Source organism: Trachemys scripta, chromosome 12, assembly GCF_013100865.1.
Source record: "Trachemys scripta elegans isolate TJP31775 chromosome 12, CAS_Tse_1.0, whole genome shotgun sequence".
In the NCBI taxonomy this organism is placed as follows: Eukaryota; Metazoa; Chordata; order Testudines; family Emydidae; genus Trachemys; species Trachemys scripta.
In genome coordinates, this window is record NC_048309.1 from 7129054 (window position 1) to 7153029 (window position 23976).

Here is a 23976-nt window from a genome sequence, read left to right on the forward strand (position 1 = left end):
TCCCGCTTGTAGTATCCTTTGACATCGTTTCTGAGCCCTATAGCAATGCCTTCCATGTTCTAGGTTTTAGAAGCAGCTAGAAATCAGCCCGAGCAGCAGGATATATTATACAGAGCCAGGCTTGGTATGTTTGTGTACAGTGAGTAAACGCAGTTACTTGGAATTCAGCTGTACATGTGTGGTTTCTTCATATTCCTATTGCTGTGCAAACAGCAGAATACCGCTGCCCAGCTAAATGTGAAGAACTGAAAGTGGGGGGTATTTCCCTGACAATAACTGGGGCGATGGATCCGGGCTGTCCCCTCCTTCCAAGACCAGAGATGATCCCGGGCAGCACGTACCTATGTGGTGGAGGCCTGGGGGAGTGTGCGGGAGGGGTGGGGGGGCGCTGCTGCTGGCTGAAGTAATGGCTCTCACAGCCAGCTTAATAGGCTTGCACAGTATCATGGGAGAGCTGTCCTATTGTGAGGAGAAATGGAGCCTTCTTTTATAAAGGCTGAAGGCGAAGTGGTTTTGAAACTATTGCAGCACGGGTAAATACAAGGCCTGATTACTGAGTTAGATGCACAACTGTATGTGTAAAAATGTTTGTGCAATTGTCTGTCTCATTTGCACTTGGAGTTAATGATTAATGTATAAATCACGCAATTGCTCATCGAGTGTGACAACAAGTTTGCACGCAGTCACACTGGCCAGGCCTGCATTTGGCGCACAGTTTCACTTACTTTTTCCTTATGCAGTTACATGCCTCCCTTGTTTGAAAGTCAGACCCATGGACAATAGCAGTTCCATGAAATAGCCAAAAGCATTCTGGGTATTAACATGCAAAATGAGCAGACCAAACATCTCACTCAAAAACTCTTCTTCCTGTTACCACCACAGTGAGTAGCTTTAAAAACCTACTCCAGCTGACGTGGCATCCAAACATTAATTTGCCTGTGTGGAAATGGTTTTGAGAGGTGCTTTAGTTAATGTGAACAATTGGCTGCAGTTTCAGTTAGAGGATGGCTTTCAGTTAAAGTATTAAACAGACTTAAATAATGTAGTTCCAATGTACTTAATGCCTGTTGCCAAATTCAAGACTGAGGCCAAAATGCAAGCCAGATGCACTGGATTGACAAATAGACTAAAGGCTGGTCAATGAAGATACACGATAGAGTATAAGCATAAGCAGCTGCAAAGATGGTGACATACAAAACTGAGAAACATCACTATTCTGTAAGATTAAACATCAAAGGCTCTCCAGAGTTAACCCCTTCAAGGCATGATGCGGCAATGAGTTTAAAGTCCTGCATTACTGTTAGTTCAACCTCCCTGCCCACAGTTATACCAGTTAGTTTACCTAATGTATTACTTTTACTGCATTTATTATTCCTTAGAACTTAAAGAGCATTTTTGAATTACTATCAAAAGATTAACTAATTAACATTCAGTAAAGCCTTCTTAATTAAGAAGTGTTAAAGCATAGGGCATATGCTAAAGATCTGCCATGAATATTGGTTCAGTTTATAGACTCACAGACTTTAAGGTCTGAAGGGACCACTGTGATCATCTAATGTGATCTCCTGCACCTTGCAAACCATGGAACATCCCCCATCCACTCCTGTAATAGACACCTAACCTCTGGCTGAGTTACTGAAGTCCTCGAATCATGGTTTAAAGACTTCAAGTTACAGAGAATTCACCATTTATACTAGTTTAAACCTGCATATGACCCATGCTCCATGCTGCAAAGGAAGGCAAAAAAAGCCCCAGGGTCTCTGCCAATCTGACATTGGGGAAAATTCCTTCCTGACCTCAAATATGGCCATCAGTAAGACTCTGAGCATGTGGGCAAGACCCACCAGGCAGATACCTGGGAAAGAATTCTCTGTAGCAACTCAAGCGCCCTCCCCATCTAGTGTCCCGTCTCCAGCCATTTCATTATGTTCATGAATATTCTAATTTAATTGTGGGAATCTTTGCCAAAAACTGCAAATTTTAAGCAAATATTGACAAACATCTGCAGAAAGCAGATTTTAAATACATACCAATATTCACACCAGAAATTGATTCTAAGAGGTATGTTCATCCAATCGGGCAACAGAAGCAATACCGTGTACCTATGTGTCCAATCAAAGATATTCACTACAGCTTAAACTGGTTTCTGACTACGGAATAGTTTCAATTAACTGCTTGCAAACCAGATACAAAACAAAAAACAATTTACAAGTAATATTTTAGAATTAATTGAATCATGAACAAGTTCAAGAAAATCATAACCTGCTTGCAGACAACCTGCAAACAGGAAAAGTGATTTATTTAACAGTATTTACCCAGCTCTGATAAGTGCAATATCATTATTTCCATTTTACGTGTGGAAAACTGATTCGCAGTTAATTGGCTTGCCCAAGGCCACAGACTTGTATGTTGTGAGAGAATGCATTGTCACACACTGTGCCACTCAACTTGATTAATGCACTTCAAGCCTGACTTGCAATATCTCTACTTGTTCAGTCCTGTTTCCCCCCCCCCCCCGTACTAGCTTCATAGAGCGAAGAACTGCGTGCTGCTTTATCATATGTTTAAAAGGAACTAAACAGCCATTAAACCAGCATCTCGCATGAGCAAATCAGCATTTAAATCTAGGTCTCCAGACAGGGAAAGCCGCTGTGCTACATAAATGAATACCAAGCCTGCTGCTGTTTTACCTTACAAGTTACCATTATGTACTCTTAGTTTTTTCAATTAGTGCACAAGTGAAATTAGAAACCCCCGAAACAAAATATATGTTTTTCTACACTGGTCAGTTAGAGCACACAAAGTGATGCATTTCCTGTTGTGTAATAAATTAATGCCCCTGCACTTTCATGTTTGAAATAATACAACACTGATATTCCACAGCACTGAGATATATATTAAACAATATATAGTTGCTTAGAAATGTATGTCATCTATAATCTCTGAAGATGCATATTAGGAGATAAACCCACCTCCTCAGCCCCACAGCCAGCCATTGGATGTCATTTTTAATCCTAAACAGAAGATGATTTGAAATACAAGATATCTGAACTTCAATTGCACTGGTCTCCCATTAAGGATAGCTGCCTGATCTGAAGTTGAAAGTTAGGTACTATACTCTGTCTTCTTCTCAGCACACATATCTCAGCCCTCTTCATCGGAAAAAAGGTGCTGATTTGCTTCCATTTAACTGAATATAATTCCCTCTCTACGGCCATGCAGGCAGGGGACTGGACTCGATGACCTCTCGAGGTCCCTTCCAGTCCTATAATCTATGAATCTATGAATGAATCTATGAAGTAGTCTGAGGAGTATTTAAAAAGAAAAGATTTAGTGTACACACTGTTATATACCCTTTTAAACTCTAATTGGCTAGAGATTAACTCCCACCCCTCTGAAAACTCATGTCTAGAAGACAAGACCCTGAAAAGTTCTCAGATCTGAGACTGGCATCAACAGAAAAAACGACATAGGCTGATTTCTCTTTTCTTCCAGTTCATGCCCAGTTTTCTTACATTTTCAAGCCTATTGCTCCAGTACATAAATATCCTTGAAGAGTTAGAAATTCCATCAAAAAGTAAAAGTAAAATGTGCATAAGAAAACAGAACACTGACTAAACTGTTATCCTGCATTCCGTTCCACACACTATATAGTGTTAGATCTTCAGTTTGTGTAAAGCGGCATAGCTCCTCTGAAGTTGAAGGAGCTTCTCTGCTTTATTCCAAGTAACGATTTGTGCTTAAACAGCAGCTCTTTGCCTTGCAAGTTAGTTCATTTTTAATGTTTGTTTTGTGACATGAGCCATAACTTTGTGAAATTATGTTCTGTTGCCATAGGGAGGAAATACGATGATATCAGCAGAGAAATGTAATTTGAAGATTGGAAGAAAGGAAATCTATGTTTCCTTGATACCATGACAAGTTCAGAGCAGGTGCAAGAGAAATATACAGAAATCAGAAAAGTCAGAGTCAAAGGGTGGGATTGTATTTATTCCAGTGGTTAACTGCTGCTGTAAAGTGAAAACAGTAACATACAAGACACACGAGTCCAAGTCCTCATCCAATGGAGTTTTGCCAGTTTATACCAACTGAGGGCCTGGCCCCAACAGCATTGAGCACTGGAGACATTATTAAAATGGGGAACTGGCCTTGTTTTCCCCTGAATTTACAGAGAGCCAAGTCACCAGTGTCTACTTTAGAAACCATTTCTGCTACTTGCTGAAGTGCAGTGGAGAGATGCTAGTTTGGCTGAAGCAGATGTTGGACCTTATTTTGATCTCACTAGCACCTGGAATTTGCCTGGGTATAATTCCATCGGCTTCAGTGGAGTTACTTCTCATTTACACCAGTGCAAGATCAGAATCAAGCCCCAAGACAGATCAGAAAAGACCTTTGCTTCTTTTATGCACAAAAATTGCACAGGATGGATGGATGCGTTTGTTCCCAGAAGTAATCTGACTTCTAAATAAATTACATTGTTAAAGCTGGAAAGGGATCAGTATGTCAATTCTTCTCCTCCTCCCACCCCGCCTCCCTCTTTGGCCAGGCAGCAGCTTGCAATAAAAGTAAGCACATGTTCACCTGGAACACCACCACCTTCTGCTCTCCAGAGACCATTTCACGGGACTTACCCTCAGTCATACAAGTGCAAAGGGCGACTAATGCCGAGGCTTGCACAAAGCACATCTACAAAGTTTTGCCGGTTTATGATGTCAGCTAGAACAGTGGTTCTCAACCCGGGGTATGTGTACCCCTGGGAGTATGCAGAGATCTTCCAAGGGGTACTCAACTCATCTGGATCAGTGTTCCTCAACCTGAGGGTTGCAACCCCCAAATAGTCATGGGATGGGCTTAGGGGAATCACAAGTGCAAAGCCAGCATTACGGGGTGTCAAGCAGGGCAATTACCTGGGGTCCCACACCACAAGGGGCCCTGCAAAGCTAAGCTACATGCTTCAGACAAGATTCACAAGTGAAAAAACAGGCTCAAGTATCACATTGAAATGTAAGTACAATATTTATATTCCAATCAATTTATTTTATAATTATCTGGTAAAAATGAGAACGTCAGCAATTGTTCAGTGCTAGTGTGCTCTGACACTTTTGTATTTTTATGTCTGATTTTGTCAGCAAGTAGTTTTTATGTGTGGTGAAACTTGGGGGGAGGCAAGACAAATCAGACTCCTGAAAGGGGTACAGTGGTCTGGAGAGACTGAAAACCACTGAGGTAGAGCACTGGCTTGCAACACAGCCAGGTCCAAAGGAGATCAATGAGTGACCATGCTCTACAGAGCTGCTGTCAGCTGTTGTTCTCTAGGAAAGCCAGCAGGTGCTAGGTTAAAAAAAAAAGTCAATCAATCAATCAAAGCACCTTACTGACCACTGATCTCCAGTGTAGCGACATGCAGTCAGGTCCCAGCATGAACACAAAGGAACGCAGGAAAACTCACCTGAATGACAGTCTTAAGCGTGGAGGCTTCCACAATGGTGGTACAGATCAGAGAGTCCGGCTGCTGGTCCCTGCCATAGATCTCGCCCATGGTGAAGATCATGGGGATGGCCAGCAGGAAAGAGGCCACCCAGATGCAGCTGATGAACTTCTTGGTCCTGCTCCTGGACATGATGCTCTTGGCTTTGAAGGGATGGCAGATGGCCATGTACCTCTCCACGCTGAGGCTGGCGATGTTGAGGGCGGTGGCGTAAGTGCAGGCATCCCTCAGGAAGTAGTACCCTTTGCAGACGGCGTCCCCGAAGGCCCAGGGGTGGTGCACCCAGATGAAGTTGTACAGCTCGATGGGCATGCACAGGAGGAAGATGAGCAGGTCAGAGAAAGCCAGGCTGGCCAGGTGGTAGTGCACCGTGCTCTGCAGGTTCTGCAGGGACTTCTTGCGCACCAGGGTGTAGGCGGTGATGGAGTTGCCGATGGTGCCCACCAGGAAGAGAGCCAGGTAGATGACCGTGACCATGACTTTGGAGTAGATGTCGGTGTTCACATCCAGATCTTCCTCGTCCGGCCCTTCGGAGTACAGATCCGAGCTGTTGGAGACGTTCCCGGCCGCATCGCCCGGGGGCTGCAGGTGAAACGGGCTCGGGTGCTGCTGCCACGAAGAAGTTGCGTTCAGGTGCATGGTCAGGAGCCGGGCGGCCGAGGGATGCTTGGCGAAGGAGGCTGCCCCGCGTGGTACCCAGCGCTCCGCCAGGCTGCGAGGGTGGAACGCTGCCACTAAGAAGCGGAGTGGAAACTTGGCTCGTTTAAATGCGCCGGAGAAGGCGGCGCCCGGAGGGGGAGCGAGAGCCCGCCCAGCTCGATTCACAAAATCCAGCGGCACAAGGGGCTGCGCTTGGCTCTCCCGCCCCCCCACCCCCCAGCCTGCGTCTGGTTCCCAAGGCTGCTCCCGCTCCCCAGATGCGAGCCGCGCTAATGGGGTTGAAGCAGGGCGAGGATCGCGCTGCTCGCTGTCACACACAGCCCGTCGAAGCTGGGGAGCTAGTGGTGTGTGATGTGAACGAACTGGAAAAAGGTAAAAGCCGGATCGAGCTGGAGCCCGGCGGATCCTGCTCATTTTTGCCCCACCCGGGCTCAGATGGCACCGACGTGCTGGGAGCTCTTGCTGGACCGATATTAACCCAGACCCCGATGTACCCCACCCCACCCCCAGCACACGTGCCGCAAAAACCCGGACCCAGCACGTGGATTGCTCCTGGATCCAGCCACGTTTGGACCCCGAGCTACCAAATGCTAGTTCCTAAACAGTGAACACGCCTCCCGCCTAGGGCACCAAAATATTCCCCAGTGGGGTGCACCAGTGCCCATCAAAATCTAGACCCAGCTCTGGCTCTAACGGGAATCTTTGGCCCCAAGCCCCACTTTGTACAATCTAAATAGGAAATGTGTAGCCACAGCTACTTCACTGTAAAAAACTGGACTCCCTGCATCCTGGCCCAGGGAGTTGGTACCTGGAGCCTATTTTTAATCTTAACCACCCTTTCCCCCGCCCCCTATATTCTACTGTCTAAACAGAGGGGGAAATCTCGGGTCCTAGTGCAACCAAAAAACCCAGCTCCTGTTGCAAACGGGTGCAGCACCACAAAAACACGAGTGTGGTGGGGTCTGCAGGATCTTACCTTTTTTTAAATTATTATGATCATCATTATTATTTGGCTCCCAGATTCCAAAACTGGGCACTGGCTGGTGTTCCGACTTGGCCAGAAAAATCCAAACTCCAACACCTCCAAGTGCAAGAGCGACATAAAGACACCCGGATTTTGCTGGATCTAGCACATTTTTGCCCAGAAGCCTGTTAATTCTACTGAGTAAAGAGATCAAGTGTTGCCGCTCCAAACCCTGCAGTTTACAATGTAATTCGTTAATTAAATATCAGCAGGACCCGTCAATCCAGCTTTTACATTTCTCCAAATAAACTCGCCCACATGTGAATAATCCAGCATGGATACAACATGTGGGTTCAGTTCCTGCAGCCAGCCTTTTCCCCAAGGCATCGTGGCTTGGGACCTATTGCAAAGCCTACCTGGCTAATTAACCAGGAACAGGAATTGTGGGGGAGAAGGACTAGAAACTGTCAATGCTGTAGATCACCTTTGGAAACAGAGAGGCCTGGACTCTAGGGCCACAGCACACAATGTGATGGACATTCAGCAACCAAAATCATTGTTACAATGGAAAAATTAACAACAGAACAGCCAGGGCCAGGTAAAAGATCTTGTGGCCACTTTCCCTGCCACACAAGGGTCAAACATCTGCTGCTCCGTATCTAGTGTGAAAGGAAAAAAAGGGGAAGATAGATACAGAATCAGTGGCTTGTGTCTTATTGGAATAAACACTATGGCCCGGCTCACTTATCTGGGGTATGTGCATACATGATGCAGAAAGAACGTAAATAACCAATCTGTCTGAGGCTGTCCATGTGTTTGGCAAAACTACTCCATGAGGAGAGGGAGCCAAAAATAAGATCTGAAAATGGTTGCCTCTGTTGTGTATGGTTATTTTGTATCAGCACCAGTGCTATAGCATAACTAACACACACACGCACACACACACACTCCCCCCATGTTTCTCTCTCTTCTATATCCTCCAAGTTTCAGGATTTACAGTCCCCGCCTCACTCCAGCAGCTCCATTTCAGCTACAAGCTTGTGGAGAAACTAGACTGAATACGGTGCTAGAGGCAAAGTCTCCTCTCATGAGCTTCCTCATGCAGCAGACATGTTTGTCAGTATCAGTTTGGGCTTGTGTAGCCATTTTCAGCAATAGGAAAGTCTAGCTCAGGGATTCTCAAACTGGGGAGTCATGACCCCCTGAGGTGGTTACGTGAGGGTCAGGGGCTGACAGCTCCAAGCCCAGCCATGCACGGGGGAGAGGGGGGATGTCAGTCCTGAGCCCCTGTTAAATTAAAATTAAATTGCCCCACCCCCGTTTTTAATTTATAAGGTGGTGGTGGGGGGGGTTGCACTCAGAGGCTTGCCGTATGAAAGGAGTCACCAATACAAAAAGTTTGAGAACCAAGGGTCTAGCTGGATAGGCAGAGGCCTTGCAAGTTGGATATGATCCATGATAAAACATCTTTGTAAGAGCAGCGAGTCGTTTTTTTCAACAAAGTTTGCCTCCACTTACAATTTTCTTGACGTATTTCAAGAAGTTATTATTGAAGAACACTGCAGTGCATCAGGAGGGTGCTCCTCGTTGCCCATATTAATTATTTGATTTGCATTTATTATCGGCTGGTCCCACAGGCCACATGGTAGCATTTCAGTTACCTGACTGGATCAGCATAGATAAATTCCCTCCATAAATTCCCAAGGAGCATTCCACAGATATTCTCCACCATTCACTATAAATTCAGTGTTTCCACCAGCTTTCCTCCCACTAAGGTCAATTGACAGAATAAAATAAAAGGGGGAGCCAGCTAAATTTGCATAAACATTCACGCAAACTGGTGGGAACTGTTTTGTGACACTCAACTCTAGTGAAGTGTATTGGCCTAAAGGGTGGACAATATCCCTTTAATTTTAACATTTTGGAGTCTTTTCTTATGAAATCTCCATGAAGAGAAAAATATCTTTTATTCCCTGGGGTTAGTCTGTCAAGGGCTGGTGCATCCATCATCCACAAAACCACCCCCACCTGATCATTTCCTTCTGGCTTCCAAGGAGAAGTCTCCTGGGTGACTTCTTAAGCTACATTGGGAACGTTTAAGAGGAACTAAGGAAGGCAGAACAAGAACATAAGAATGGCCATACCAAAGGTCCATCCAGCCCAGTATCCTGTCTGCCGACAGTGGCCAATGCCAGGTGCCCCAGAGGGAGTGAACCTAACAGGTAACGATCAAGTGATCTCTCTCCTGCCATCCGTCGCCACCCTCTGACAAACAGAGGCTAGGGACACCATTCCTTAGCCAAGAAACAAATTATAATTAGTGAGGTCAGTTCCAACCTTCCTCCACATCAAATAGTCATTCTAATCGGTCTGGGGCACTTAAAGACCTAGAATAGACAGACAGCTCAGCTGATCTAAAAAGTGAACATTTCAACCAGTGTAACATTATAGGGCCTGATTCAAAGCCTGCTAAAGTCAGTGGAAAGGATTCCATGTCAAAAGAACAAAATCTTCAAATTAATCCACATTCGTTCAGATAGGCAGTAACTAGATTGTTTTGTGATTGTCTCACAGTGGAGGATCTTTGTTCCTTTGCAATCCTGTAATTTCATGTTAACCATGCAAGAGTGAATTGGTCCCCCCAACTGCAACTCACACATCTATTGGGCTAGATATGGTTTGAAATGTCTGAGAGCCTCTGCGTGGGTGTGTAAAATGCTCGGTTTTGGAGTGTGTTTTAAGTTTCTGTGCACTGCCGATCACAAATATTTTGGATTACAACCAAAAGAATACCAGCTATCACAGCCTCACATCTTTACAGCTGTCACTGGGAGCTCAGTGCACCAGTTCCTGTGCTTTAGCTCAACTCTGAATACCACCCAGCCTTGCAATGACAATTATGAAAGAGATGGTTACGGAAACCAATCACTTACTGAAATATCAACCTAGGTGGTTCACATGCACCACTGCTGTTGATTTAAAGTCAATAGTCTTACAGGCCATTACAGTTCATTTTAATTTCTAGAGCTTTCAGTTCATAAAGGTACATCAGAGAAATCAGTGTCCCTTAATTAACAGCTGGTGCACTCAGAGCATTCTCTTTTAATGTCAGCAAATGCCTCCATAGGATGTTTCTAAGTTAATTGATTTAATATATACTATTAAATACTTAGCAAGTCTGCTCCAGCCATAAATGGCTGAGGCATTTTTGTTAGCATAAACAGAAGCTCCCGCTTTACAACCAGACCCTTGCATCTCTTTCACAAGGTTGGGGCTATCCAAAGTGCTGGGGTGAAATACAGTAACTCTCATCAATTTTTTGGGGGTGTGTGGGGGGGAGAACTGGTCCTGAGGTTGTCTAGTAGTTCAGGCAATTTGAAATAACCTCAGTGTCTTGAATCATGGAAGTGCACAGTTTCCTTTTGATTTCTTTGTAGGTGGCAACAGATCAGAAAGAATATTTGATATGAAAGGAATCTGGAACTAACCTTTTTAATTGTAAGGTATTATATTCCCCTGCCATCTGAGCGCTTTAGGGTAGGGACTATTAAATACAATGTATTTGTACAACAATGGGACTATGATTTAGGCTGTGCTAAGATACAAAAAATAATACCTGCCATTTTTTTAAATGCTCCAAATGACCCAGCTGTCAGCTTATGGTGTCCAAAGCAAGAGAGGAGAGATCCAGGATGAATGGATGCTCAAAGTATCAGCCCATGACAGACTGACTGGGGGTGTGTGGGGGGTTACTATTTATGGTCTTCTTTGCTGATATTTTATAACAGAACTTTATAACTGGTTTTGTAACCAGCGTTTATACAAAGACTTGAAAGGCACACTCTCGATTCTGGAGGAATTCGTCTATACAAACTATGGCAGGAATGGATACTGCACATCAAGGTGGAGTTGAGACACTTTTATAGAGTACATAGTTAAACAGGCCTACTTGTAAAGATTGCACTGCCAGACAAGAAACCCCCACAAAGCTTCTCTGAGCCAAAGGCAAGATGTAAGACCTGGTCTGCTTCAGCCAAATGAAAAGAAAGGTCTAAGGTGGACTCCCTTCATTTAAAAATGAGAGTATAATAAGGCCAGGAAGCCCTCACTGTATAGAGAATGGGAGTGTTCATCCCAGAAATCCCGACCCTTACCACCAGCTTCCACTGTCTCTCATCACATCCCTTTTAGAGAGTCTTGAGTGAATTAATTAATTCCCTGCAGCTGGTGCAGACCTGAGACCCAGCAAATCCCTTCACTCAGTGCAAGCAGCTGTGGTCCTTTCTCTGGCCAGAGGGAAAGAAAGTTAACCCCTTCTCTGCAACACTCTGCATAGGGTCTATTGAAAATACCTTAAAAAGCACCAGGGTTCTTTTGTTGCTAGGAAGCTGGACGAAGAAGTTGGCACAGAAACGCACTGGGCAGGGCATTGCTCAGGTTTCTTTCAGGTAAAGGGATTCTGAAATGAAGGGGCAACGGGCTCTTTCCTGCCCTCCCTTCCCCATGTCCTTTTAACCATGCAGTCTCCACGCAAAGGAAGCAGAGAGGATTTGAAATGAAATGTTCTCTCCTTGCACACCTAAACCTCCACCCTAAATCCCCACTGTTTGTTTCTGAACTAGGCGACCTTTCCGCTAAGCTCGCCTCTTTTTAATATATTTTGTGTCTGTGTGTCTGGGGCTTAAAAGAAAAAGAATCATGAAACCAAGAGATGACCAACCTCAAATGTTACAGCAAGGCATTTACTTAAATCATTCAAGAAAATGTCACCCCAAAGACCTTGTCTAACCAATCTACCTGGGCTTTAAGCGGAGGTCCCACTGAGCCTAAGAGAAGAGCTCACAGATTGCCAAAAGAATCCTCCCAATTCCCTTTTATGTTGATCTAATGTGATGCAATAAAAAAAATATATCAGAACCCATCAGGAACTTTTATTCTGATTAACCCTCCTGCAGTCTGATTTCCCCAGGCGTGCCTGCTAAGGAGTCTAAAAGCTGTAGAGGCAAAGATGTGCAGGGAGTTGGCCCAAAGAGAACAAGGTTGGAATCATTTTCCATTAAAGTAGCAGCCTATAAGCCATAAACACATACCTGGCAGATTTCTGACTCATAAGGCTGGACTGATTTACAGCTTTTAAATAAATTTGCAACGGGAAGTCTCTCCCTTCTCCAAATGTCCCTTCCTTGATTGCAGGCGCTGGTGAGCTAAGCTTGAATTGTGAATTCACCCAGGATATGTTGCTGGAATACAAGATGCGTGGATGGGCAGTGAAAGAGGAAGGCGTGGGGGACACCGGCACATCGAAATGACCAATGCTAACGGTGTTATTGGATGTTTCATTACGTATGTGCTTGAAAGTGCCCCTCCCTCCAGTATATTGAAAAATAAAATAAGATATTGCAATCTGGATGGGGAATAAAGATATTCAGTTGTGATGTATCAAATTATTTACTAGATTAGACTGAAATGATTCAGGGAGAGTATTTTAAAGCAAAACGACTGACAAGGGCAATATTTATGGGACTTGACTTTCATACCAGACAAACAGTGTCACTGGAACCCTTTTAGTTTCAAAACTTTGCTGAATAAAGAAGCAAAGAGGATTTCCCAGCTCAGAACAGAAGAACAAAGGTGCATTTAGTCCAGTATCTTGTCTCTCAGGGTGACCAATGCTGAATGCTTCAAAGGAAAACATACCCTACCTGCTTACCTCCCCCAACACACACACACACACACACACACACACACACACACACACACACACGAGAAATGCTCCTCTGCTCTGTGCTCATGATTAACTTAGATCATTTCACGTGGTAAACATTTGCATGTGCAACCACATATTCACGCTGCTGTTCAATGAAGGATAAGTAAGATGCATGGTGGAAGCTTGTAAATATTGCACTTGCTGGGCCAGATTCATCCGTGGTGTAACACCATTGAAACCAGGGGCATTGCAGCCAGGGTGAATTTGGCCCATTCTGTCAAACTAGTTATTTGGTTGGCTGATTTAATTTTTCCAGGCGTTTGGTCAAACGACAGAAGATACGAACTTGATTCTAGATTGATGCCGCTGCAGATTTCCATAAAATAGGCAACCAGTCAAAGCAGAGAGGAATGAAATGTACACAATGACAGTGGAAGCAGAGTTACACTAGAACGCGCGCGTCTTCCTTTTCCGTCGCTATGGGCTTCACGGCTCTCTCTGGAGCAGCTTTATTTGCCACTTGAGACTGCGAAGGAACTCAAAGAGCAGCAGGACACTTTTTTTGGCTCCACTCGTGCTCCCCAGGAATTCTGGGCTGGAGGTGACCAATCCCTGCAGCTGCAAGGTGGCAGGACAGAAACAAAGAGAGGACCCTGCCATGATCTGGGATGAGGAATATGAATTCCATGATTTTCATCTTAAAAAGCCTCTGACTTTTGACCTGCTGGGATTTTTGAACATGGGTGGGTGGGTCTGATGGTAACAGCTGAATAATTTTCACTGAAAAAAAAAATTGAAAGTGCCGCCAGTTTAAACCCTGAGCCACATTGGGAGCTAACAGAGAGCAGGAATGGGCAGTGATGCTGCACTGACTCAGAGGACCAGACCAGTGAACTCTCAGTCAAAGCTTTCATTCCCTCAGGAGTGGTGAGGTTTCTTCTTCCCTCACATATTAAAGGATTTTTAAAAGCCTCCTCCTGAACCCCGATCAGCCATCCCTACCTCTCATGCCCTCACAGTACACAGGACATGATTTAACCCTAAATACGTAGTGATTATGCACATTGAAGGTCACACCATGAGCTGACACAGAGGCCCTGGGTTTCTTTCGCAGCTGAGAATGTAAAATGCATGTGTGCACCTAAACTAGTCACTGCAACACCTAAAAGGGGGACTAGGTGCCTAAAGACAATTGCAGCTGGTCCTTATCCAATCCTCAATCAGGCAAATCTCCTCTGAAAATGAATGGAAGTATTGGTCACCTAGAGGCTGCAGTATTTGGCCCAAGATCTCCATGTGGCTACCGAAATGTGGATTTAGAAACTTATGGGTAGGCACCCAAATTGGAAAGTTGGACACACTGTCAGTTTCACCTGCCTTTGTTTTCATAGGAAACTGTGACTTCCAGGTCCCATAAATTGTTCAAGTAACAGGCACAGTCAGATTCCCTGTGGCAGTCAAAGCAGCTTGAGTGCACGATATAAATGATTGTGTGTGCGCACACACACCCCTTATGTCTGGCAAAATTGGAATAATCAGTTTTACCACAGATACAAACATAAAGAAGAGGAGTGAAGAATTCCAACTGGACAGGGAGAGTTTCGTTGCATTCAAATTACACCCATGATTACAATCCCATAGGGTGTGGGCGTTGCTAGAGATTAAGCTAGTAGATTTGCATGACTGCTAATGACTGTGTTATTACATGTTGCCATTCAGGGGAAATACCCGTAAGTGTTTCCTTCTTTTTCAAGTTGTTTCCTTTTCTTTTCTGATTCTCAGTCTTGGGCGATTACCTGTGAGGTCCCTGCCTGCATTTTTGTTGAAGACTGTCAATAGCACCACTTAGTGGCTTGTTCCACAAAACACATCATGGTCCATCTGCTGGAAACATTCGTATTTAGAAGGCACCAGGTTCCTCATTCTTATCTTTCTGTCGGATAACCAGAATTTTCACCAGGGCTCAGCACCCACAACTGTGGCCTGATTTTCAAGAGTGCTCAGCTCCCATTTAGGCACCAAAATAAGTGGTTAGATTTCAGCCCCCAACGTGCTGAGTTCTTTTGAGAAGCTTTCCATAAGTGTGGGAGTGGGTGGGTGCTGAATACTCTTGAAATCTGGCCCCATATAACTTTCTAATGTGTATGAAGCACCACAAATAGCACAGACTTCCGATGGCAGTAGTAGGGGCAAACAACCTAGCTAGTTGTTCTTCACTTTGGGGAAGGATTGTAAAAGAATTTATATTAGGGTGGTGCGAGGTCTGCTATAGACCTCCCGCCCCCAGGGTCTGACTTGGATATGCGTAGGGAACTCTCTAATATGATGAGGGAGATAAATACTTTGGGGAATTGTGTCATAGTGGGAGACTTTAACTTCCTGGATATAGCTCGGAGAAGAAATGCTATTAATAGTGGTAGATAGATGACAGTTTTCTTCATTGTCACCGAATTGCTGGGTGCTGTTGGTGGCCTGTGCTATACAGGAAGTCAGAGTAGATGATCTGGGGGTCCCTTCTGGCCTTAAACTCTATGACTCTAGTTTTAAGATGCAGCTTGATAAATTCATGAATGAGATTATATGACAGGGCTGCCTGAGATGGGAGGGGCATGGACTAAAGGACCCAGCAGATACCTCTGTCTCTATGTGAAATCGTTATGAAATATTGTCCCGTTTTGAGGAAGTTTATATACCACCAGAGTTAACACGGTTTTCTTGTGTGAATTTTCTTGTGCTGAAAAGATCATAGGCTAATAAAGCTTTTTTCCATGTGCCTCATCCTAATGGTACCACATGATGTTCAGTTTCATAATCTTAGACACTAATCATGCAGTAGCCTGTTCAGGCCCCCAGTTCTCCACTACATCCAAGCTGTGTTCAGACATAGCATACAGTGGCTGTGCCAAGGAGACAGCCATGGTCCCCTGATCCTGAGCCACTCAGCTCCAGTGGAAGTTAGAGTAGCAGGGACCTGGAGATCAGGTATAGTGCAGCTCAGGTCCACCAGACCTCCACCTGCCCCCAACACGCCCCCTTCTGGTTAGGCCCAGGGAGTGGGGCAGCTGGTGTCAGAGGTGGCTATACTTGCTGCCTCTGCCAACTTAACAGTGGGTGGATATCCCCCGATTCAGAGGGGATTCAAGGGACTTGCCAGTTGGCTTCAATTCACTTTGTACTGCTAATGCTAAAGTGAAGTTCGCAGAATGGAGAATTTGGTCTTTCACAGCACAGTTTGAACTGCCGTAAACTAGACTTATTTATAGCAGTATTCTTTCTCAGTATTCTTTCACTTAAGAGCCTACATCCTCCCAGTTTGTCACCTCACAGTCACCTTGAATTTGCCTGAGTTCCACTTCCACTCCACAGCAGTCACCACAGAAAACCCTCACACTTGTAGAGCCAGATTTTCCAAAGGGATCTGCTCCCAGCAGCTCTTGTCTCCCATTGGGTGCCTAATGGGAGGGAGCTGAGCTCTTTTTGATAATCTGGCCTGTAATGTTTAAGCAGAGTATGTGTTTATTTAGATATCCTTAGGCAGGTTAATTATTAGAAACGTGGAATTTAATGGGCTACATTGTGCCACATTTTAGCCCTATTCAAGAGCACTTACTCCCAGGAGTAACACATTCATTTCAGTGAGTCTCTTGGATTAGTAAATGCTCACTACTGTGATTAAGGGGTTCACAGTCTGGTCCCACAGTTCAGATCCCTCTCAGGGATGCATCAGGGTCACTTCACCCATTACAACAATGCATTGTTTTTTCCCACCCTTTTGTTCTAAGTTAATTTGGTGATTTCTCAGTTTTTATTATTCTGTAAAATTCCCACAGCGTGATTTAAAAAAAATTAAATCTTGTCTTCCTCCAACCAGTGTGATCCAAGTTCTAATGTGGATATATTACAGAATGGTGCCAACCAGTGAGCCTCTGAAATCCAAAAAATCCAGGAGGGAGAAAAAGAAGTGGTTCTATTGGCCAAAAGATAAATGGATGGGATTTCCAAAGATGCTTTATGGGTTTTGGTCACTAGGCAGCTTTGAAAATCCCACTCTAAATCTCAACCCAGTCTACAGATCCCTTCATCCTTCCAATATGGACACAGAGTAGGATTTTCAAAAGCACCTTAGTGACTTAGGAGCACAAATCCCATTGACTTTACAGAGAGGTAAAGCTGATGTCGCTATTGGCCTGGAGAAAGCATGTGCTCAATATGTTGGAAACACTGGGGTAATTATGAAGTAACTTTTCTATGGAAAACATTGAAAGTTTGTTACATCTGGTTCCAAATGGTGTCTTGAAGCAGCAAATACAATCAACAGTTTAGCAGAGGCTGTGATCTACAATAACGAGTAGAATGCCTGTCATATATAGTCTTGCAAAAGAACATTTAAAAATAATCCAGGTTTTCATTGCAGGAAGGGGACAGAGAGAAGTAAACTTTTTGTCATTGTTTCTGTTTCACACATAGATTCATAGACTCTAGGACTGGAAGGGACCTCGAGAGGTCATCGAGTCCAGTCCCCTGCCCTCATGGACACGGACAAAAGCCAACCCTCTGTTGTAGGAAGAAAAGCTAAGAAGGAAACTAAACAGAATTCAAAGAGGAAAAGAGCTAGACTTTGATGGAAGGTGGGGTTCAGAAGCAACAATCATTCCACTGTATAGCTATCGCCATTAGAGACAGAAAAACTAGAAAACAACAGCAAACAGAGGATATAAATGTGAAGGCGTTTAACACTGGAGGGTTGGGAGGAACCTTCCACAGTAAAGTGCTGTGGTGCGCTCAGGAAGCCAAACTCTTTCAGACTGGATCTAATCTATACAATTAAGAAATCCAGGGCTTGTCTACACTACCTGGCAATGTGCACTATTGTTTGAAATAGCACTGCATTAACACACCCTTGGAAACTTTGAATGCAGCCCAGGAGGGGCTACACAGGCCAGTTAGTGCACAACACATTGGTGCACGTTAGATCACACCCCTCTAGTGCACATTGCTGCACCGTGTGGACAAGCCCTTTGGGAGAACACGGGGGAATCCACGTTCACAGTAAGTCTCCTGGGCAGGTGACTGACGCAGAAAATGTCAGCGTGTTCTAGCACCACTCGGATCGGTCTCTGGAGGAAGGAGGTAGTCTGATGAGAAGCAGGATTAAGATACATTACAAAGGGACAGCCTCGGTTGGTTCCTAGAGGCTTTTTATTGTTCTGTTCTTGAGATGACTTACGTTAATGATTGTATTAGTCAGAGCACAAGAATACACAGAGGACACACCAAAGCAGGCTGGTGGTTAGCTAACTACAATCACCAAGGAAAAAGGCATGCATTGTATTGTTATTGTTCCTTTTAATAATTCCTTAGATTGATACAGTGCTGCACATCTTGAAAGGACCCAGAGCAAAGGCCACATTGCTCCCCTCTGCTCTGGGAGAGGCAAATTTGGCCAGATAACTCCTACGCAAGAACCTCCTGTCTACATAATTGTGAGCCTAAAAGGAAGTGGGAGAAGCAAAGCTGCTCTCCATGGTATCTATCACCCCCTAGAAACTCATGGGGATAATGAAGTATGGCCATACATGGGTTGCCCCACTTCCTTTAAGAACCCCCATACTTGAGCATTCAGCATTCAGCCCATAGCAGCAACAGACGCTGAGTTACCATGGCAGGTGGAACCATTCAGAAGAAACTCCACTAGTGAGTTCGATCCGAGTTTCCTGTCCCCTGTGCAGCTCTCTCTAGCATAGGGGACAATCTAGTTAGCCCAATCAGTACGATAATCCTACCACTTGTTACCACTAAGTGCAGCTACCTCTGTCTAATGAAGCCAGTTCTACAGATTCCATGGTTGGAGAAAATTTATCACCAGAGAAATAGTGTGAGCAGATTCCAATCCAGTGTTACAAACCTTCCAAGCAGAATATTCAAATATAATCTGAGTGCAAAATCAACTCTGTGAAACTACTGGGTCAAATCTTGGCCCCAGACAAGCTGCTTTGTGTTGCTCCAGTTGTGTAAAATAGCCCTAAATCATCTTAAGTAGATGGGAATTCCCAGGGTTAAGGGAATCCAAGATGGACTCCTCCATCCTTCAGGTCACAACATAGTGGGGCTGTTGGGGGCATACCAAGGGGAAGGGGACATTGCAGGAGTGCTCCTATACTCCCGTGATTCCCAGCTGCAGAAAGGCCCCGGGTGATTATAATTTAGAGCAGCCCTGACACTGCTCTAAAGTATGCTGGGGTGGGGTGGAAGGGCCAGAGATTGGGGGAGCAAATAGATGGCTCTTTCCCTCATACACCTCCTCAGCTGTGCTAAGCAGAGTTCTGGTGCAGCTCTGGCTCTGATCCAATATTTCAGAGAAATAGGTCAGTAATGTGAAATCTGGTTTATATGTATTCCATTTTAGTTTCTTTTTTTTTTTTTTTCAGAAAGGTAAATGATAACACTCATGTCTGCCTGAATCAGAGAGAGATCTGGTCAAATCTCCTTTCATACTGTGACATCTAAATGCTCTGGGCCAGAATTTTAGACAAGTGGACCTGATTTACAAATGAGCTCAAGGCTAGATTTCCAAATACTGAGCACCCAGAATTGTGTCCGGGTTCTCAAAAGAGCTGTGCACCCAACATGCCTCCAATGTGCTGAATGCTTTTGAAAATCGAGTGCAGACTGCTGAGCTGTTTTGGGAGCTGCGGGTGCTGAATAACTCTGAAAATCAGGCCTTTAAACAAATCTTTGGTTAATTTGATAGAAAGATATTGTTTACTAAGGATGGGAATCTCAGACAACAGTTCCTCCATTTTAAACATTTTCAAGAAAAAAATCAACAACAAACCAACCAACAAACAGTGCTATTCTGGCTTTGAAGGACAAATAATTCCATCTGTTCAATTGCAAAGAAAATTACATCTTATATCTGTTCTCATGCTGTAGAAAATAGCGTCTTTTCTTTGAATACATTCTCCCATTTGTTTTCAGAGGAGGGTTTCTTTTTTGCCTCTAGTTTTATACAAAACTGTAAACATCCTGACAGATTTAAACACAAAAGCAATGGCTTCTTTTATGATGCTGTTGGTAGAACTTATCATTTTAATTTCTTATTGATTCCCAAGGCAGACAAGGATCTTACTGTGACAAGAAGGAATGCTATGTCTCTGCCAAATGAAACCAACATATATTGGCGCAGAATACAAAGAAAATGGTGGCTTCTGGGAAATGCAAAGTTTTAGCTTTTCCAGTGCCCTGCAAATTATATTTTAGGCCCCCAAATCATTTTCTTTCTCTAACGTTTTTCTATCCTTGGTTTTCTCACTTTATTTTGAATAGGGTTGGGGGGGAGGGGCGAAACATAAATCTACCTTGCTTGTTGAAATCACAATGCTTTTACTGGCTAAGAAAACATTTAAAATAACTATTGGTCTCCAAGTCGAGATATAAAGTCTATAAAAACATCCTTGTCTGATCCTGTCTCCATCAGAAAGCTGAAATAGTTTATTAAGATTTCCTTGTCATTGTAATGTCTCGCACAGGTGCCAATGTGTTACATTTAACGCATAACAGAGGCTTCTTTCAGGGAGTGGGGATGAGGAAGGAGAGGTGCATCCCAAGCGGTTTAACAAACTATTCTGACATTACACAGAGTAGATGAGCCAGTGGAGTCACTGTGACACAAGTGACCGTTAAAATGCAAATGAGGGACTTCAGCTGACAGAGTTACCTCAGGACTCAAAATAAGGATACGGAGGACCAAAGCGCAATAGCGCTATTCTGCACTTCTATAGCACCTGCCACCTGAGGAACCTAAAGCACTTTTCGGCCAACATGGATGGCATTCACCCCTGTTCAGAGAGCCAGTGTAAGACCCATGCACCACTTACATCCCTCCAAATAGGCGTTGAGTGGGACTTATGTGGTGTACAGACCCTTGTGCTGGTCCTCTGCAAGGGGGGGATTTCAACACAATACATGAACTGTGCTGCTGACTCCGGTGATTTCATCACAAGCTTGTGATAAGGGTTATTTTCTTAAAGCTCACAACTGGCGGAATCATGTTATTATTTGAGAATCTCAGCTTCCGTTTTTTAAAAAGAGTTTCTAGGCCTCATGGTTTCAGAGAACAGCTGGAAAACATGAGCCCTAAAGTCTCCAATAATCAAGCGAGGAAAAGAACCCTACACATTTTTCCAATTCTCAAGATTTAAACTGATGTCATGATTTTTTCAGGGAGGGAATGACTCATGATTTTTGAATGCTTGGGGTTGGCAATACTGCATTTAGCCTCACAACACCCCTGAGGCATGTAAGTATTAGTATTCCAGTTTATAAATGGGGAAACTAATGCTGAAAGCAGTTAAATACCCAATCCATCTTCCACCAAATTCAGCTTTGTCATTGACTCCAGTGGAAGCAGGCACAGGTCACAAGTGACTTACCTAAATTCACACAAACCTGTGGCAGAATTGAGAACTCAGCTGTCCTGATGGCAGGTCCCTTACTTGAATCACTATGTCATATCGCTCCAATTTTTCATGTTTAGAACAGAGGAGAGACCTTCACTCTTCTTTATTTCAGTGCTTGAATTGGATGCTGTTTTGAGGTGTTGGAAATATTTGGACACAGGTTTTTTTTTTTTTTCATTTCAAGATTCTGGTTAGAACCAGAACTGCTGTATAAAAGGTTGTCATGATGGTACAGTATTTCCAGCCACAATCCAAAGTAGAAGTCCTGGAAGCTCTTTTTGATGCAGGAACTGTCTTTTTCTTCTGTGTTTGTACACCATCCTGCACAATGGGGTCCTGGTTCATGCCTGGGGATTCTGGGTGCTACTACAACACAAATAATAATGGAAACCTCAAAAGGAAGATTTCTAAATGTGACATTTCCAGCCGAGTTTGGCAAGCTCCAGTAGTTGAAATAAGCTTCAGAGAAGCATCCAAATGTCTAGATGTTCATCTGAACTGCACCCAGACTCCAACCCTTCGCAGGTTCATCACTCGTTGGTTTAGTAACAGAAGTGACCAGAAGGGAGAGTGGTAGAACAGAATGAAAATTTGGATGTGCAATTTTAGGGTCGAAAATGTATTTATAAAAACTGAAGCCTCCTCTCATGCCAAATCTATATGGTTTCTTATTGGGCACTTGAAAGCTCTCAGAGGGTTATCCAAACCTCCCTTCATTTGGCTGTCTATATAGCAAAACAATATGGTGCACTGAGCAAATGCATTAATTTCTGGGTTTATGGTTGCCTGAAGCATGATTTCTTTCCTTCACCTGGCCTGTTAAATCAAATGGTGCCCAGGTTATATCTTTCTATATGATTTTCAGTCTCTTTGTTACCTCTTGATTCTTGTGCTATTGCTAAGTGACCTCCACGCTGGGCACTTCTAAAGAGTATTCATCTCCTAAACTGTCAAATACCGCAATCAATGTTCAAATATTTAACAAGCCAGCCATACTGTGCTGAAAATAATTACTGCGATGGGAACATGCACCAAGACATCTCCGGGGAAAGAGAAAGGGAAGGGGTACCCCAAGTGCTGTAAATAATAGGATAGATTTTTAAAGATGGGCACACACAACTGCATGCATATATCTGAGCACATGCAAACCAATTAGCTCATGTGAGGCCATTTGCAAATAGAGGTATATGCTTACAAAGCTCATGTACTGGTGTGGAAAGCAAAATCCTTTTCCTTTAGTGCAGTAAATGACTTTACGGAAGTGCTCAAAATAGAAAATGCTGTCTACCATCCAAGCTTGAACGTTGGAGGAAAATGTCTAGAAACTGATTTGGTTAGATGGATGCATTCATATAAATAATTGCTGAATGTCAACTAAAGTAGACTAACGATAGGGGATGAAAAGTAGGCTAGAAAAACTAGATAGAGCCCCCCTTTCAAAATAATAATATCAACAAAGCAAGCAAGACATGTTTCACTGCCCGATAAACATAAAAGCATTAGTGAAGATAAATGGCACAAAGGTATCACTGCGGCGGGGGGGCATGGATCATGTCGTGCTCCCCACCAGGCCCCACCCTGGGCCGGGGAAGCGAATGATCCAACCAACAGACCAAATTCGGTGATGAATCCTGGGCACGTGCCACCTGAATCACGTTGTGCATGCACGAAGATGACTCTGAGGTCAACTGGCACTGGGACAAAATGGTGTGCAATTAACTAAAAGATTTCTTTGAAATCTTTGATTCTCAGGGCATCTGCTTTGATTTTTCAGGCAACTGTCTAGAAACAGTTTGCAGATCTCAGTCTGCTAGGCACAGCATGTTGGGTAAGATGGGTAGTTCAGAAGTATCTCGTGAGAGTTATGGTCATCGTTTTTCCTGCTGTTACTCAGACAGACTTAAACGTCTGTATGACAGAGTGTCACCGAGCCATCAAGGAACAAACGCAAAAGGAATCCAGATGAAGAAAACTCAATGTGAGGCTAAGAGGCAGAATGTGCTCCCAGATTAGCTTGCACAGGATTATTACTCTAAGTGCATGTAAACACATGCACAGGTGCACAGGCACGTACACACACACCACCTCTTTCTCATCAAAGTGCTCTAATTTTTAAAATTACACTCGTAGTCAGAATTGCTTCTCCAGTGTTCACATTGCCCTGTATTTGACTTTTGTGATCTTAAATTGTCACCGCTTAGGAAGAGTTACTTATATCTAATTTTATGAGTGCTTCATCTTGTGCCTAACAAGTCTTTATCGGATGGTGTCTCATTCATGGCTAAAGTGAACAGAGTCTTGGTGGAGTGATAGGCAGTAGGCACTTGAGGCATTTTGATAGAGTATCACAATCAGAGGAGATAAAGCGTAGTTATTTTATTTAAGCCTCAGTCAGATTACCGTTGCCTTATACTGAATAGTAAATCTCACTCAGTAACTCATTATTATTGAAGATGGTTTTAATACAAATGAGAGCTTTTGCCTTTGCATCCCAGTGAGGAAGGCACAATACGGTGCCCTGTGACATCAGCATCTGTTGCTATGGGAATGACTATAATATCATTCCGATCTCCAAATACAGATGCTGTAATCTGAAGTCCCAGAAAAGACTGACAGCAAGAAACAAATAGGTATCTCCAGGAAGAAGCAGTGAAACTCTAGGACAGTGGTTCTCAAACTTTCCCTTTCACACAGCAAG

At 43.8% G+C, this 23976-nt stretch overlaps 1 protein-coding gene across 1 annotated transcript in view; it reads right to left on the reverse strand.

Annotated features, from left to right (window-relative positions):
- The window catches only part of NTSR1 (neurotensin receptor 1), a 99541-nt gene extending 93202 nt beyond the window's left edge, over positions 1–6339 (reverse strand). The window contains exon 1 of the mRNA XM_034787915.1: positions 5450–6339. Coding sequence (XP_034643806.1) covers positions 5450–6127 — 678 coding nt within the window. The 5' untranslated portion in view covers positions 6128–6339. The remainder of the gene's footprint in view (positions 1–5449) is intronic.
- Between the last annotated feature and the right edge of the window lie 17637 nt (positions 6340–23976).